The 18,628-nt window shown below is 36.9% G+C and overlaps 1 protein-coding gene across 1 annotated transcript in view; it reads left to right on the plus strand.

Moving 5' to 3' along the window:
* LOC117291808 (N-acetylneuraminate 9-O-acetyltransferase-like) overlaps positions 1-12,060 on the plus strand; it is a 30,456-nt gene extending 18,396 nt beyond the window's left edge. The window contains exons 11-22 of the mRNA XM_033773722.1: positions 1,939-2,066; positions 2,862-3,101; positions 4,431-4,539; positions 5,110-5,199; positions 5,508-5,627; positions 6,329-6,485; positions 7,657-7,736; positions 8,510-8,614; positions 9,127-9,267; positions 10,137-10,214; positions 10,860-10,952; positions 11,703-12,060. Coding sequence (XP_033629613.1) covers positions 1,939-2,066; positions 2,862-3,101; positions 4,431-4,539; positions 5,110-5,199; positions 5,508-5,627; positions 6,329-6,485; positions 7,657-7,736; positions 8,510-8,614; positions 9,127-9,267; positions 10,137-10,214; positions 10,860-10,952; positions 11,703-11,954 — 1,593 coding nt within the window. The 3' untranslated portion in view covers positions 11,955-12,060. The remainder of the gene's footprint in view (positions 1-1,938; positions 2,067-2,861; positions 3,102-4,430; positions 4,540-5,109; positions 5,200-5,507; positions 5,628-6,328; positions 6,486-7,656; positions 7,737-8,509; positions 8,615-9,126; positions 9,268-10,136; positions 10,215-10,859; positions 10,953-11,702) is intronic.
* The last annotated feature ends 6,568 nt before the right edge of the window (positions 12,061-18,628 follow it).

Raw genomic sequence — 18,628 nt, forward strand, 5'->3', positions numbered from 1 at the left:
TACAGGCATTAGAGACAGTGAGTATTAATTAACATACATGTACAAGCATTAGAGACAGTGAGTATTAATTAACATACATGTACAGGCATTAGAGACAGTGAGTATTAATTAACATACATGTACAGGCATTAGAGACAGTGAGTATTAATTAACATACATGTACAGGCATTAGAGACAGTGAGTATTAATTAACATACATGTACAAGCATTAGAGACAGTGAGTATTAATTAACATACATGTACAGGCATTAGAGACAGTGAGTATTAATTAACATACATGTACAAGCATTAGAGACAGTGAGTATTAATTAACATACATGTACAGGCATTAGAGACAGTGAGTATTAATTAACATACATGTACAGGTATTAGAGACAGTGAGTATTAATTAACATACATGTACAGGCATTAGAGACAGTGAGTATTAATTAACATACATGTACAAGCATTAGAGACAGTGAGTATTAATTAACATACATGTACAGGCATTAGAGACAGTGAGTATTAATTAACATACATGTACAGGCATTAGAGACAGTGAGTATTAATTAACATACATGTACAAGCATTAGAGACAGTGAGTATTAATTAACATACATGTACAAGCATTAGAGACAGTGAGTATTAATTAACATACATGTACAGGCATTAGAGACAGTGAGTATTAATTAACATACATGTACAGGCATTAGAGACAGTGAGTATTAATTAACATACATGTACAGGCATTAGAGACAGTGAGTATTAATTAACATACATGTACAAGCATTAGAGACAGTGAGTATTAATTAACATACATGTACAGGCATTAGAGACAGTGAGTATTAATTAACATACATGTACAGGGCCCACTTTCATAGAGCTGCTTTTGTCAATTGCTGAAAAATGTCCTGCTAAGCAAAAGAGGGCAAGATACCAGTCAAATTTGTTTTACGTGGATGGTAATCAATTCTGTCAAGCATGAAGTTGTTTTGCTTAGCTACTTTTTGTGCTTAAGCAGCTCTGTGAAATTTGGCCTAGTTCTCTCTATGCACCATTGGGTGCAATTAGCTGAAATCTCCTGCTAAACACTCACAATGAAGCTCACTGAAAAAAAAGACAAAGACAAATTGTAATTGTGTATTTGCATTTAAAAAATAACTTAAGAACTCACTCCGCGGCAGAGAAGTTCATAATGAGAGGTCCCCTTTGATCCACTTCACCAAAGTAGTAGTCCCAGCCAACTTCCTACCTTCCTAGGCTCCCAGGTAGTAGTTTATAAGCAGGACTGTTCTTTTCAGAACTGAGAAGTCTCCGGAATTAAAACAAAAACAAAAAAGAAGATAATCTACATCGCAAAGTAGTTATACACATGGTAACACTGCAAACCAAACATACATGGTTGTTTAACACAATTTGCATCTGACAGCAAAAGGACAAAAGACAGTAATTTGCAAAAACTTTACAACACTGTTACAGATCCCAATGCCACCAAACTATTTCCCAACTAAGTCCAAATGGGAGAATGTTGAGTGTAGGTTCACTGTACTAAACTTCTTGTACTAGTGTGGTCCATTTTGAAGGTGTTTTGCAGCAAGAAAAGTTTTCCTTCAGATGGCAAGTGAAATAATCACTAGAAAACACGCAGATTCCTCCAGAACAGAAGGAAAGGGTCCAAAGGCCACATGCAATAGACCAGCAACCTGTTTCACAAAATGCTAGGATTTATCCTAATAAGGAATAAAGAGTCCTAACTTAGGATTAATCTTAAGGTTTCCATGTTACGGTGCAAGGCTAGGACTAAGATTTATCCACAGTAAGGAAGAGTTTGGTGAAGCCGAAGACTGCATGGTCAAAGTTCACTGACACATTGATGCCCTATATATGTTAGGCTTATACGCTATATAAGAAGTAAACTGGTATTCGTCCTATTGTAACAATACAATTATTTGATTTCAGGATGCCGATCTGTTGCTGAACTTGGTGTGTAATGCCAAGATCAAACCTTCAGCGACAACATGTTGTGCTGGAACAGACTTTACACCAAATATGCTGCAGATTATTGCACTGTGCTTCTTCGCTTTATGGTAAGTAAACTATTGGAAATAGTCAATGCCAATACTTTGCAATTTTAAGAACATTTGTTCAGGTCCTACCTTATTGAGAGCTTTACTCATGAAAGAGAACATTTGTATTTGATAGAGATTGATTCAGTACAGCTGGGCCAAATATAAAAGAACCCAGTGCATATTGTATTAAAAGAAGGGGTTTGTCCAGGTGTTCCTGGTTTGATTGGCTGCATATTGCGCCACATAACCTTGTACATCATGTAAACTGTTACAGTACATGGTACTTAGTAAGAGGACGAATATGAGCGCTAGTTTCATTAATATTAAGTGTCAAAGCTTGTCCATTAATACCAGAAACAGCCCATCATACCAAATCTCACATGCAATGTTCAAAAGTCTTCTTTGACAAAGTTTAAATTCATATACAAAGTCCTCCTTTTTTTTTAAGTCAGAAATGGTCTCGCCCCTGCTTATCTCTAGAACCTAATTTCTATCAAAGTTCACAGATCTCGCAATCTACGTTCTTCTTCCTACTTCCAATTTGTGCTTGTCCCCTGCACCCCTCACTCATACGCGGTATGGCCAACGAGCCTTCACACAGCCAGTGCATCTTCATTATGGAACAATCTCACTCTTAACATCCTTGAGGCATTATCTCTTGATTCCTTCAAAGTCATGTTAAAAAACTCATTTCTTTTATGCTAAGCTAAGTTATTATAATTTGTGTTTATTTGTTGATACTCTGTACAGCGCTTTGTAACTTTTGCAAAAGGCGCTTTCCCAATATTATTTCATATTATTATTATTCTGCAGTGGAATTGTTTCTCTTGGTCTGAAAGTTCGTCTACGTCACATTGCGACGACTCCTCCCCAGGAGCTAGTCTCTATTCCAGGAGATCAACTCCATAACCATGAGGGCTCTAATATTAGGGATCCTGAGTTGGGTTTCAAACACAGGAAGGTGGATGATCTGTACATCCTAGAGGCTTATAAATTGACAAGTTCCCTCGCAAAGTTTGGTGTTATTCTTCTCTACTTCTTTCTTGCTGACAGGTAATCTGGAGCATGCTCAAATAATCCTAGAAATATTGTGGTTTTTTTTTCCTTCTTTATTTTATTGGAGGGATATGATTTCTTTCATTAATTGATTTGAGGAAATAAAACTAGCTGTTACAATCTGCTTACCAACCAAAAAGACCAATGGTATATATGCAAACATTAGTTAACGACCTGGGCCCAATTTCATAGCGCTGCTTAACAGCCGATTTTGTGCTTACTTGTGCAATTTCTATTTCCATAGCGTTGCTAGCCGTAAACACACAAAAAGGCATGCTAACCTTCCGGTGCTTACTGCACGAAATAAATGACGTCACAATGCAAATCCATGGTAAACACGCAATATGGCCGCCCAATTTTTCTGCTAACCTGTGAAATACGCAGAGGCTTAAGCAAATTTGTCTGCTACAGTAAGCACACAAATTTGCTTACCATTAAGCAGCGCTATGAAATTTGGCCCTGATGTTCTGGCCCTAGCTAAAATGAATTTGTATTCAAACACATATTTTCTACATGCAAGTTAATAATTTTGAATAATGTTGACGTTTTCTTCCACGGGAAAATACCTGCAAAGAGGTTTACCAATGTCTCATCTTTGTATTGTACAAAGCATAATGGCCAATCCAAATTGCCAACTTTTTATACCAAAAAAATGCTCCACTGTCTGTTGTTTCAAGATTGCTGCATAGAAAGACCTGTTTTTCATTGAAGGGAGATGATTTCTTTCTGTCAGAAACTCTTTTAGTAATTTAAAAGTATACTTACTACATGCAAGTCCATCATTTAACATTTAACATTTAACAATGTTCTAACATTGTCTTATGGGATAAAAGAAGGCAGTTGGGCTTGCTTAAAGCCATTGGACCCTTTCGGTAAACACTATTGTCCAAGGCCCATGCGTAGTGTATCACAACTTCTATATCAAATAACAAACCTGTGAAAATTTAGGCTCAATTGGTCATCGGAGTCTGGAGAAAAAAACGGGAAAACCCACCCGTGTATCCGCGCGTTTCGCCGTGTCATGACATGTGTTTAAAATCAATCCGTAATTCTCGCTAACGAGAATTGATATTGTTTTACTGTTTTCTCAAAAAGTAAAGCATTTCATGGAATAATATTTCAAGGGAAGTCTTTCACCACTACCTTCTGTAAACCCTGTAAGTTATTTGTAAATCTGTGAACTTTTTTTTTTTTTTTCTGTACCGAAAGGGTCCAATGGCTTTAAATGTTGTAAGCTGTAAGACCACAATACGACCACCCCCATACATGTCTGGCAACACCACCTGAAATTCTTGATTGATGAATTTATTTTTGAATTATACCTAGAACTGACCTTCTTCCCAAGGAGCAGAAGTATTACACCAACAAAGGTTTCTTTGTCCCGCTGGCTTATATAATCATTCTGGGACTATTCTTTGTTGAAAAAGTACCCAAGGTAAGATTGAAAACAAAGAATATCAATTGTTTTCATTTATTTTTGTTCAGTTCAGTTCAGATACATATTTATTTCCATACTTAAAAATGACGTCTGATATAGGTAATACTGGAGTAAATCAAACATTTCAAATAAGTAGCAATAAGCATGACAAATATAGAGTACATGTATCTGGCTGTGTGATAAGCAGAAGCTTGTAGAAAACAGCCAAACAAACAGACACACAAACAAAAGGACTGACAAACAATGGACATTTTAATGTTAACAATTCACTTTAATGCCTGTTTGTTATTTTCTGTAATGTCTAATTGCATCAGTTGAAAGATTCTTAGTCAAGATCAAAAACCTTGATGAAACTAGCTTGGGATGAAGCATTTATACTGGCACAAACAGAATACCTGTGTTACAACTTTTGTGCACTTGCCTCACAAGTTTTTGGTTTTTGGGGTTTTTTTTGGGGGGGGGATTCAGATAAAAAATGAAACCAAAGATGTACCATCCACCCCATGAACATTTTATTGACATTATGAGTTAACCATAATAAGAATGTTCTTTGTCACCATTTTACAGCCATCAGTATTAAACATCCCTCAGACAACAGAATGGAAAGGTTGGATGCAACTTATTATACTAGTCTATCATATCACAGGAGCTAGCAAGGTAAGAACCGCCTCTCATACTACCAGAAATCCTCTTCATTATAGGACTTCTTAGTTGGCTTTGGGTGATGGATTGCTGACTGCATACTGATCATGGACCCAGCATACTAAATCACAATATTTATAGATTGAAACACTTAATGCTCAAAGATTTCGGAAGTTTCAGGGGAGATCCTCGATCGAGGAAGATAGAGATAAATGTAGATGTTTTTTGCCAGCATAAAGTTGCTTATTTTTACTCTGAAACGAAACTTGACTAATGAGCAATGTCATAGCTTACTGGAAAAACAATTTCCTTTTTATTTTCAGAAAATTCCCATCTACATGCATGTAAGAGTTCTAGTGGCATGTTATCTCTTTCTGACGGCCTATGGTCAGTTTACTGCCTCCTGGGACAGACAGAAATTTGGCCTGGTCAGAGTTTGTCAGGTGAGTTGTAAATAAGAGCAACAAAGTAATATGAAACCTGTATTTTAGGTATAATGTAATAATGTGATGTCTGAGGTTTCCAAGTTTAAATTTTGTAATTTTGTGTAAAATGAATCTTTAAGCAATACTTTGTTCATTTAAAAGGAGTGCTTAGTGATTGATTTTGACCGTGCTAATTCCATTTTACAGCGCTGTTTACCGGGAAAAGTCTCTTTATTTCTTTTTTAAAATGATAAATCACCTTACAACACAATTCCGGACAGCTACTTGAAGGTGAGGGGCACATTGCCAACTACTTCTGGGGCTGAAATGGGGTTACCCCCTTAACGGTCAATAAGGATGAGGACATGGGTATCATCCACTACGAGCCTGGTTGGTAGAGCAGAATGCACTACCTTTCCAACTTTTTACAAAGCAATTATCATTAAGTACCAGAGCTTGGGTCTGGTGAACTAGACTGCTCGGCCAAGACATGCCACTGCATGCTAGACTTCTGATGCTTACCGTAAGCAAATTAATATTTTAACAATGCAAAGATTTAAAATGTGCTTTTTAAACATGTCTATTTTCTTGTCATGAACATTTTTATTTTAGACTCTACATTGATCAAAACTATGTGATTCAAGTTCTTTCAGCTTTGTCTTGCATTGCAGGCTTTTTAATAGTAATTGCTTTCACATTTATTATGTTTGTTTTGATAGGTTTTATTCAGACAGAACTTCCTAGTAGTCCTGTTGTGTATTGTGATGAACAGACCGTATCAGGCATACTACTTTGTTCCTCTGATATCATTCTGGTTTCTGATTATCTACGCCACCATGGCGTCTCCGCCAAGAGTCACCAGGGAATCAGCTGAAGGTACGTACTGGAATACAGAGTTCAAGTGTAAACCTAATGGACTAATATCCAAGTCACAACTAGCTTGCGAGTAGTTCGCGACGGATTTCAAAGCATTTTCGGTTAGGGCCCTATACGCCTTTCTTAATATATATGCATGAGGTGCGTCACAATGCTAATCCAAAACGAGGCGATGGGAGCAGCCACTGCAAGTGATGGGGGAAGTGCGCCCATAGCCTCATTTTGGGTAAGAATTATGACATCATGCAATAAGTATTAAGAGAGGTGTATGGGACTCCTTGCATCTGCAACAACAACAGGTAAATTTTGGGAATCGGGCGGGCATTGAAATACTTTTAAATCGGTCTTAAAACAGGGTGTGGCATTTTGCATTGCAAACTGATTGCCAATAAAACAGTCGATGACTGGCCGACGTAGGACACACATTGGGTGGGCGCTGGGCCAACAGGAGGCTACAAGTTTACAAACTTAGGCAGGACATTGGACGATAAATGGTCCAAAAATTTTCACCCAATTTCTGTCATGGCAGCGCGCAGGACACTTTAAATTGTGACTGTGACCCCAGCAATCTTTTGCTGACCTCTACACACCGGTCGATGTCTAGAAATTGCACACGCCGCCGGGCCTGCCCTTTAATTGTGACTTGGTTATTAGTGCGGATTTAATTCCATCAAGTTTCTATGGCACGATACCAATCACAAGCAATTTATACAGGCCTGTTCAAATTATATTTGCCCCCAGAGGCCATAGTGACACCCTTTTACCAAATCTTGTCATAAACCTTGGTCAGGGCCCAATTTCATAAAGCCTGTAAGCACAAAAACTTGCTAAGCACAGACAAATATTACTTAGCAGAAACTGGTTACAAGCCAAAAGTCCATTTAAGTTATCAATGTTGTGACTGGTGCCGCACCCATTTTTTTGCTTAGTATAACAGTTTGCCAAGTGCTATTTTCTGCTTAACAACTTTATGAAAGTGGGCCCTGGCCTATTTGGTTTAGGGTTTGATTTTCTCATCTCAAGGACTGGTCCAGGGGAAATCCCTGCAGTGTCACTCAACAATGTTATTAGAAACCACCTTGGTGTACTACCAAGTAATAGTTGACTAGGAATGTACATTTCACAGTTTATTCTATGTTCTTATGTAGTGTATTTATCTTATCTGTTTCAGCCAAGTCATCCCATATTATATTTATGTTATTGAAGCTTGGAGGGTTGCTTGCAGTGTGTGTTATTCTCTCTATGTCAGAGGTAGGTTTATATTGGGTTTAGAAAGTCAATGTTACAACACCATGTAGATTGTTTCTCTTTGGCTAAGGCTATTCAACATTGATGTTTAGGCAAAAGGGGATCAGATGCTGCCATATAGCCAAAGCCACAATCCAAGCTTATGTTGCAAATGTACATTTAAGCTTAAAAGCACTGGATACTATTGGTAATTACTCAAAATAATTGTTAGCATAAAAACTCACTTTGTAATGCGCAATGGAGAGCTGTTAGTACGGATAGTATAAAACATTGTGAGAAATGGCTCCTTCTGAAGTAACGTAGTTTTTGAGAAAGAGGTAATTTCTCACTCAGCCAATAAGATACTTAATTAGGCATCTGAAAATATACAAATTTGCACATCAAGTGTGTTTTTTCTTTCATTATTCTCTTGCAACTTAGATGACTAATTGAGTCCACATTTTGACCGATTTGTTATTTTATGCTGGGATACACCAATGAGAATACATAGCTGGCATTTCTATCAGATTAAGTAATCTCCCAAATTCAACACTGCGGTAGTTAAATAAGTAGCAAGACAAGGTCTTGATGTTTTTGCAAACTGAATTCACATCGTACTTTGTTCTTGAAGGATCATTATTGAGGAAAATGTATACTGTGTCTTTTTGCACATTTCAGAGGGCACCCAATAAATTAAATCCTGACAATGTGTTGTCTACCACCAGTGTTAAAATTTGTGTGTAATCCAGGTATTTACAAGTTCATGTTCGTAATATGTCTATTTGGATTTGTTTCAGATTTTCTTCAATTCTCTTTTTAAGTGGTGGCCAATAAACACGTTATTTTACTGGCCTGGTCAGAGTCTCTATGAATGGTGGTTCCGATGGAGACTCGACAGATATGTGAGTATTATTAATTAGAATAAAAAAGGTAAAAAAACCATGACCAGGGCCCTAATTCATAAAGCCGCTTAAGCACATCAAAATTATGCTTACCAGAATCTTGGTCATTTCTGCTTGACAGAAAAGAACAATTGCATATTAACGATTTAAGGCTCTTCGTCAAATTGACATCGACAAAAAATGCACCCGTTTGTTTTCAAATAATAAACCACAGGGAAACTGACTGGGTAAGCTTGAAATTATTTGGGATTGAACAAAAACAAATTGGGATTTGTTTCCCTGACAATTTTATTTCCTTCAATCTGTGACATTGATTTTTAGGATATGTTTCTTGTAACATATTTTGGTAGCTCAAATCATATAATATACTTTTTATATACTTTGTCTCGGTAAAATTATCAAAAACCAGGCCTCGTTGGGATTAAACCACTAGTTGAAAACCTCTTCACCACACTTCAATTCCCTTATTCTTGACTAACTCATCCACATTTTCCATTTGCTTGATATTTCAGATATTAGTGTATGGGATGTTGTTTGCCATGGGTTATATCCACCTGAGGATAACAAAGAGGTTGAAGGATACCCTTCCAGAAAACTTATTTTCTACATCGTGGACAGTAGTCAGCGTTATCGTAGGAGCTTTATTTGTTGCTGTGAGTTTTACATATTATGTGGGTTTTCACAGAGGCATTATTGGTCTTTTATTTTTTATGGTGCCTAAAAAATGAACCACTCCCCCATTTACTTGGTTGCCCACAGGCGGGCTCGAGTATGGTTTATCCAAGTATGGTTTATCCAAGTATGGTTTATCCAAGTATGGTTTATCCAAGTATGGTTTATCCAAGTATGGTTTATCCAAGTATGGTTTATCCAAGTATGGTTTATCCAAGTATGGTTTATCCAAGTATGGTTTATCCAAGTATGGTTTATCCAAGTATGGTTTATCCAAGTATGGTTTATCCAAGTATGGTTTATCCAAGTATGGTTTATCCAAGTATGGTTTATCCAAGTATGGTTTATCCAAGTATGGTTTATCCAAGTATGGTTTATCCAAGTATGGTTTATCCAAGTATGGTTTATCCAAGTATGGTTTATCCAAGTATGGTTTATCCAAGTATGGTTTATCCAAGTATGGTTTATCCAAGTATGGTTTATCCAAGTATGGTTTATCCAAGTATGGTTTATCCAAGTATGGTTTATCCAAGTATGGTTTACCCAAGTATGGTTTATCCAAGTGTTGATTCTGCACTGGTGTCCTTTTGCAGCACCTTATTGTAAGACATTTTTGATCTTCAACGTCTCCTGTGTCTATGAGTTTGTATCTGACGGCCTAGAATTCTTCATACAATTATTTTTGACACATTTCAATATGATTGTGATCTAATGCATGCCTTATGTGCCAGATACTGATGTTTTGCAACTAAGCATTGCAAAAATACACATGTTTTACTAACTTGTATAGAATTTCATATTTGTGAAAATGTTTTTCTTTAATTGATGTTTGTTTTTGTTGTTGTTGCAGATATATACAGTACATTCCTTCCTTTGCTACAGTAAACCAGATTGTAATGAGGTCCATACATACATCAGTGCACTTCCGGTATGTACACACTTTGGATGCTGTTAGCTCTCATTCAAATTTTTAGCTACCAAAAGCGTACCAAACTTGATTCATCTATTTTGTGTTAGAGGCGTACATGGAGTGCGTGATCAAAATTTGCATCACGTGATTTAGTACATGTATTTGGCTCCCTCTCATTCTTCTTTGATCTTGTGATAATGTCTTACTGTATGCAGTGTAGGGTGACTATATACAAACATGATTCATTTTAAGTGGATTGCGTCAAATACTTGTATCATCACATTTCTACTACCACATGTACATGTACATGTAGCACCCTACAAGCATTTTTCAAGTGCTCACAAGTTTTTAACAAGTGTGCGCGCAGTGCAACCACATTTGGTTAGCCAGCACTTCCCTTGCAGGGGTGAGTGGTCAGGTGTCTGTCCATGGTAGCGAGGGTGACTCTGCATAATGTGCTTCCGTTGTTATCATATGGATATACCTTTAAGATTGCACCAAGACGACTTGTACCTTTAAGATTGCACCAAGACCACTAAGCTCTATGTAGAATAAAGCGCTTGTCATTAGGAGTTATGAAATTGAGGTCTAGTTATTTGAGTTACAGATGAATCTTAAGAAGTTAAAAAAAATTGACTGTATTTCGTTTTACTCTTTATGCAGGTGACAGGTATAATTATCTTGAGAAATTCCTCTGGGTATGTTCGTGCACGCTACAGCACATTCTTTGCATGGTTTGGCTCAATATCGTTGGAGGTAAGTCATGATTCAAACATACAAATTCCAAATTGAAACCTACATTGTTTCCTGTTGCTTTGTCATCTTCTTCAGACCTGGGCCCAATTTCATAGGGCTGCTTAGCAATCGATTTTGTGCTTACTGTGCGATTACAATTTCATAGCGCCGCAAACATAAGCGCAAGAAAGGCATGCTAACCTTCCGGTGCTTACCGCACGAAAATATATGACGTCACAATGCAAATCCATGGTAAACGATAAGCACAAAATTTGCTTACCGTTAAGCAGCACTAGGGCAAATTTGGCCTTGGCTTCCGGGGGCGTGGGCAGAAGGACCAGCTTCATGCTTTGTTCAATAACTACAAAATGTGTGGATCAATTCCGCTGATTTTTCATTTTATCTCACTTTTTTCATCGTGAATAATGGTTGGGTAAACTCAGAGGTTGACAAATAGTGTGGGATTGCTAGTCTATATGGACCCATTATAATGTGCACAGAAAAAAACCTACCATGTACACAACAAAACTTAATGATTTGAGTTAGTAGTGAACCAATGTGAACATTTCCAGCATGCTTTAGTCTTGTGCCACACGAATTGTGCCACCAAACACAGTTATATACTATAAAGTCTGTCTTCCGATCTCACCCAGTGGTCCAGCATGTCATTTTGTTTTCCGGCGGCTACTCTGAGGGTTAATCAATGTTAGGATTTGATTGTGTGTAGTGTTTTATTCTTTCCCTCCACTGTTTTCATCGTCTTCCTCACAGCTCTTCATCAGCCAGTATCACATTTGGCTGGCAGAGGACACTCGAGGCATCTTGGTTCTCATCCCTGGACATCCTAGCCTCAACCTTCTTGTCTCAACCTTCATCTTTATCTTCATTGCTCATGAGATCTCACGCCTTACAGGAATCATCGCAAAGAGCGTCATCTCAGATGACTACACCACCACCCGCAATAGAGCTCTGTTCTTTTGTGTTATCCTTGGTGCTTTGTTAGCTTATTCAACCTTTAGTTAAAGGGTTGGGGTACTTTTTGGTACAACAAAGAACACATTGTCCACAGATTTACACTTAAATTTAAGAAAATGATGGTAGAAAGCTTCCCTTAAAATGTTACTTGCCAAGGTGCTGTAGTTTTTGAAAAAAGAGTGAAATAATGTCACAAAAATAATATTCACCTAAGTGAGAAAATTATTTTAGCATGTACGTCGTATTTACGTGACTCTCCTGAAAACATACCTTTGTGATTTTCACTTTGTTTCTCAAAAACTTGGTAAATTAAATTACATACATCTTCATTCACTGTGAATAGGGAATCATGCCATGGGCAAAACCTACATAGATCTACAAAAGTTATCAAAACACTACAGATGGTACATTATTTGGGTTTTTAAAGACTCTAGTACTTAAAATAATCATTGTAGAAAGGTGCTTATGTATTTGAATAAAACAGTTACATAATTTGATGTCATGTTTATCTCATTTATGAAACTAATGACCATGATTTGAGAATTGTTGACGAGGCTTCGGTTTACATGACAATTTGTAAAATAAATTACTGTAAAGGCAATGGACACTATTGGTAATTACTCAAAATAACTGTTAGCATAAATTTTACTTGGGAATTAGCAATCGAGAGTTGTTGATAGTAAAAAACATTGTAAGAAACGTACATAGTTTTTGAGAAAGAAGTTATTTCTCACTAAAATATTTGAATTCAACTGAGGTCTCAAGACATCTGAAAGCACACAACTTTTGCGACACATGCGTTTTTTTCTTCCATTATTCTCTGTCACAACTTCAACGACCAATTGAGTTCAATTTATTTTTTGTTTTTATTGTATGCCTATATTAAGATACACCAAGTAAGAAGATTTGGTCTTTGACAAGTACCAAAGGTGTCCAGTGCCTTTAAATAATTTATGGTTTGGTAAAAATAAAAAACATTTTCTGAAATAATTTCTAAACTAAATTAGATCTTTACATTTTGTGGATAGACGCTTGTTAATTGAGTTAAAAGGTTAAGGTTATGTGTGTTTCCCAAGAAAATTCAGCTTTTCAGAAATTATGAGTAACTTACTCATTTATTTCCCCTAATTTCCAGAATTTTTGTGTGATTAAATGTACATGTATAAACATGTATATTTTGTAATCACTTAAAAGTGTCTGGGCACGACCCAAGCAGTTCTTTGCAGTTGCTCAACTATTTTTCCATCTCCTTGCTGAAACTTCCGGACTTTTCTTTCTTATGTTGAATGTATTGACTTTGAATCTGTCTTGAAAGGCTATCTTGATTTCAAAGCATCAGATCTTATAACAATGGGATAGTTTGCAATATAGTATTGTCTTTGATTTATATGGCATTTGAGACTGCGCATGGTTAGGCATCAATATTTATTTGGTTTGCGGTATCACCATGTGTGTATCTACTTGCTTGGTATTTTTTTTTGTAATTGTCTTTGAGTTAGGGAAAGAATATAAGGGATAAACTTGTAATTATTTTAAGAAAACAAAATAAATACATGCCTGATAATTAAATTGTGTCCGTTTTGCTGCTAAAATTGTTATGTTCTTGCAGGCATTACAGTTGTAATATACCACCCATTGACATGAAGTCTTTCAATTCCATTCATTGTTGTTTATGTATTTTCTACAGTTTGAGCTGCTGTTTACTGAATAATGTTAGATTAAAGAATGCTGAGGTGCGGTTCATACTTCCTGCGAATGCGATACCAACTTTGCATCACAGGGCTGTTTTCACTGAGAATGTTTCACAATTTTGCAAATTTGTGGTGTCAAAATTCGTGTCGTATTCGCAAGAAGAAGAAACCAGGCTTATCACATTTCTTGGTTTTCACATTAGTCTAGTAATTGATAATATAGTGAACCTCAAAGCTAATATTACAAGTACTTATCTTCAATGTGGCAAGAGTGACATCAGATATTTGTTCATAATTATCATCTTGAGGAGATGACATTGTTTCACTATATAACTCTTTATCATGTTGTTTATTCTTGTGCAATAGAATCACAGATTGCCACTGTACTTGCAATTAGAGCCACTATAGGTGATCACATTGCACTATAGAAAGCACATTGGTTTAATGAATGAAAAAACTGCAGCAGTACTATTTATTGTTTTTTTTGTGGGTTTTCATCTTGGGTTGACCTTTTCTGGTCGAAGTACATGTATACCATTATAACAAAGTTTTGCTGTTGTGTGCACTTGTTGACTAGCAACAATTTACATAATTTACAAGTATCTGACATGCTTGGTTGTTACCGTTGTAAGGTATAGTGATTTGCATGTAAAGTGACACACATGGGTCTTGAGGTTAAAGTTAAGCATTTACTGTTAGCCAATAATGTTTTATACTCTTGTATATAATTATCTGATCATCGTGGCTACCTTGAGAATAACTTAAAGAAAACGTGGAAAAAAGATGCACTTAATCATATTACAACTGTATGAATAATTTGTTTATATACATTGATAAGGGAATCAATGTGTGGTGAAGAGGTTTTCAATTAGTGGTTTAATCCCAACGAGGCCTGGTTCTTGATAATTTTACTGAGACGAAGTCAAGGTAAATTATAAAGAACCAGGCCTTGGCAACCGATTCAACACACTTTGATTCCAATTCATAAATACTTTTTCGGTCAAAAACATCATCACTTTCTGGTCAAAAAGTAAAATAAATGCAAAATTTATCATTGTTAAATGATTTCTTTCAACACAACACCCCTCCAGCTATGAAATGGTAAAGCCCTCCGCCGCCCTCGGGTAAACAACTCCTTGTAAGGGAATGCTGTGCGCGTCTTATCGCGTGATGTGGCACAACTGTTTCAGCCTTTGCTCTCGACCGATAGGAATGAAGAAACTGTCTTATAAGTACAGGTGCAAGGTCGCGTGTCACGCCCATGAATTAACACTTTTTACCGGTCATAAACAAATGTTTATACACACCCACATGACATGCTCTTCACCAATAGAAATAGCGAAACTGTCTGAGGTATTTATTAATGTGGTTTTTGTTCTCGTACTATACTTCCATATAACATTATATTCTTCCTTGGAGGAGTTTAAAGCCAGTGGACACTATTGGTAATTGTCAAAGACCAGTCTTCTCACTTGGTGTATCTCAACATATGCATAAAATAATAAGCCTGTGAAAATTTGAGCTCATTCGGTCGTCGAACTTGGGAGATATGAATGAAAGAAAAAACACCCTTCTCACACGAAGTTGTGTGCATTTAGATGCTTGATTTCGTGACCTCAAATTCTAAATCTGAGGTCTCGAAATCAAATTCGTGGAAAATTACTTCTTTCTCGAAAACTACGTCACTTCAGAGGGAGCTGTTTCTCACAATAGTTTATACTATCAACCTCTCCCCTTTACTCGTTACGTAGTAAGGTTTTATGCTAATAATTATTTTGACTAATTACCAATAGTGTCCACTGCCTTTAATGACCATGGATGGATTTCGCAAAGAGTTGAGACTACTCTTATCTTGAGCTAGGCTGAGTTACCTGCCTAAGCACTAGCCTTAATTCTTTATATCTCCTACATGTAGCACTAGTCCTAACCTGTGAAATAATCAGATTTATATTTTTACCTTAGTTGTTCTGTACAATATATGTATCATCGAAATTGAAAATGAAATGCAGTTCTCCATTACATCACATTATTGTTGTTGTCTGTTTTCTTGTTTGGTGAATATGTTAGTTTCAGTAAGGCTGAATGTCTTGGATTACAACCATGACTTGCAGTTTCATTGTGTTCGTTCGCTGGGATGATGTTTGTTTGTTTGTTTGTTTGTTTGTTTGTTTGTTTGTTTGTTTGTTTGTTTGTTTGTTTGTTTGTTTGTTTGTTTGTTTGTTGTCATGCAGTCTAACCACTTGACCATGGTGACATTGTGATTGGATCCAAAGTATGTCTAGCACGACCCCTCAATATGATATGTACAACCGTTATTTCTGAACCATAAGCAACCGCTTATTAATTGCCTGATTGGTGCGGCTTATAGTCCGGAAAATCGGGTAGCACTTGATTTAAGTTTGAACGAATGTGGCAGGTTCTTCTCTATTGAAATATCAAGCGAGGGCTTTTGTTTTTCAAATCTTTTACAGTCTTTAGTTGTATTTGGAAACACAAAATTGCACACGCAAGAGGATGTAGATTTTGTACAAACCTTATTGTCGGCACTCAAGAAATGTAAAAGCTATTCTGCATGTCATCATGTATAGTAGGCGTAAAGAGCATTTTATTTGTAACTTATACGCTCGAGTATGAAACAAATCTTGCACTTTAATAAAAGGGCGTGGCTTTACTTTTTAGATGAAGGTCAACCCTGTGACGTCAGCAATGTTCATGTAGGCCAATAGGCAATCTTGTGACCGCCATGTAACAAGAAATAGCAGAGTCATTCTTGAAGGCTAAAGGCCATTAACCAGTGTGTGCATTATACCGCGGGCCCTACATGTCATTTTGGTTGGTAAGCAGTTCGCGACATCTAATGCGATTTACTAAAGATACATCTTAAGGTATCAAAACAAGCAATTATGATATAGTGTTAGTATATAAAGAAATGTGCTGTGAGCATGTGATATCCTTATGACATCACATGAATATGCTAATTGTTGTGATACTGAGACTACCGTTCACTGATGATGAAGGCGCACATTGTGGCCTCAAGTGTCAAAAGTATAGAACCTTGATTTTACTCCATTCCAACTCATTGTAACCAGACTGAGGCTGGACGAAATAATAGTCTGGTGCCATGTTTGCGCAATGAATGTTAGCATTGATTAGTATTTTGAACACAGGGAGCATCATCATGACCAAGATGGTGACAGCGTGATAAAGGTCCACTTTTGGCTAGATATGTCTTGAGTTTCCAGATCTTGCCCCGGAAACACCCGAAACAATACTATAACGCATCGTCGCAGTAAACAAAACGTGGGCCCTCCGATGCATAAAATAAACTGAACTTAAAGGCACTGGACACTATTGGTAATTGTCAAAGACTAGCCTTCACAGTTGGTGTATCTCAACATATGCATAAAATAACAAACCTGTGAAAATTTGAGCTCAATCGGACATCGAAGTTGCAAGATACTAGTGGAAGAAAAATAACCCTTGTCACCTCGAAGCTGTGTGCGTTTAGATGGTTGATTTCGAGACCTCAAGTTCTAAATATTAGGTCTTGAAATCAAATTCGTGGAAAATTATTTCTTTCTCGAAAGCTACGTCACTTCAGAGGGAGCCGTTTCTCACAATGTTTTATACCATCAACCTCTCCCTATTATTCATTACCAAGTAAGGTTTTATGCTAATAATTATTTTGAGTAATTACCAATAGTGTCCACTGCCTATAACCAATCAAATATCTTGAAACAAATAATCTGTACAGAGCTATAGGTCCATATTCCTGATAAATATCTTTTTAACGCATCTGCAGTGGTGTGATTAAAAATAACATCTAGACTATACCAGGTACGTGATAAATCCACAGACTTTCCCAATCGTTTCAGGCATAAAATCAACCTATTTCACTTTCATAAGTTCTTATTAAAGTAGGTTGTCTCTTCAGTTCAAACAGTCGATAACATTTACTCTTTGTGGCGTGCGAATTTAATCAGCAGTCTACTAAAATGGCGCTCTTTTCAGTCATGCGAAATTGGCAACCAACAATCAATTTGGCAGAAATGGGGGCAACTTGAGATTTCTGCCAAAAGCGGGTGCGAATTTGAATGCCGCATATTAGTTGATAATTACATTTGAATGACGCAGGAACACATTTGCTGGCGCAGTAATTGAATTTGAATGACTGTATTGATTTCAACTTCGCACGAAATAGAAAAAAGGAGACGTTTGAATTGGCCGCCTGTTTGCCGAAAATTACCGGGAAACCTTGGTTTTGTTCTTTTGCAGAGTCACTTTGATATAAACATAATCAACTCGGTATTGATCGATTAAATGGTGTTCAAAAATACTTGATTTTCTTCCGAGTAGTTTTTCTTTGTAAGTAATCTTAGTCAATTTGGTGACAAACGACTAGTTTCAACTTTAGGCCAAGAAGGCTGACCGTTCATCACATTGCCCATTGTGGATTTAAAATGGCCGCTTTAGGTTTTGGTCTCGAGAAAACTATAGGCATTGACCCAATAAGCCTCTTAGGCCCGTTATATATTAAATATTGGCCCGTTAATTATGTAAAAAGATAACCCTTTTTACAGCGGGTCGTCTGTTCCTGCGCGGACATTATTCGCTCTGGATTTTCAGTGACATCTCAAATACGCAACCGCCTTTTTAAATTAAATTTTCGGCTGTTATAATCTTACTGCGTGCATTTACTTTTACAGGATTAACACAGTCAAACGGTTCCAAAATCAAAAGTAGTTTCCTTGAAGGGTGCAGAAACTGAGGTAGATCAAAACAGTAAACAGCACAAAAGTCTAATACCGAGTAACAAGTCTTCTTTTTGGGTGGGGAGGCATTCTCTGCCTTGACACTTCTTCTGTTGTCCTGCTTTGCCCGAGTTTCCTCCATCCTCTGGACACTTATCAGTGTTTCTGGACTCTTACGTCATCGGTTCAAAGTCAAACGTCATTAATACAGAAAGGTGTACTAATACAACTGAAAGCTTTGCTACTCATTAAGATTGGCGGATAGTCATTCCACTCCCAT

The sequence above is a fragment of the Asterias rubens genome, chromosome 6, assembly GCF_902459465.1.
Source record: "Asterias rubens chromosome 6, eAstRub1.3, whole genome shotgun sequence".
In the NCBI taxonomy this organism is placed as follows: domain Eukaryota; kingdom Metazoa; phylum Echinodermata; class Asteroidea; order Forcipulatida; family Asteriidae; genus Asterias; species Asterias rubens.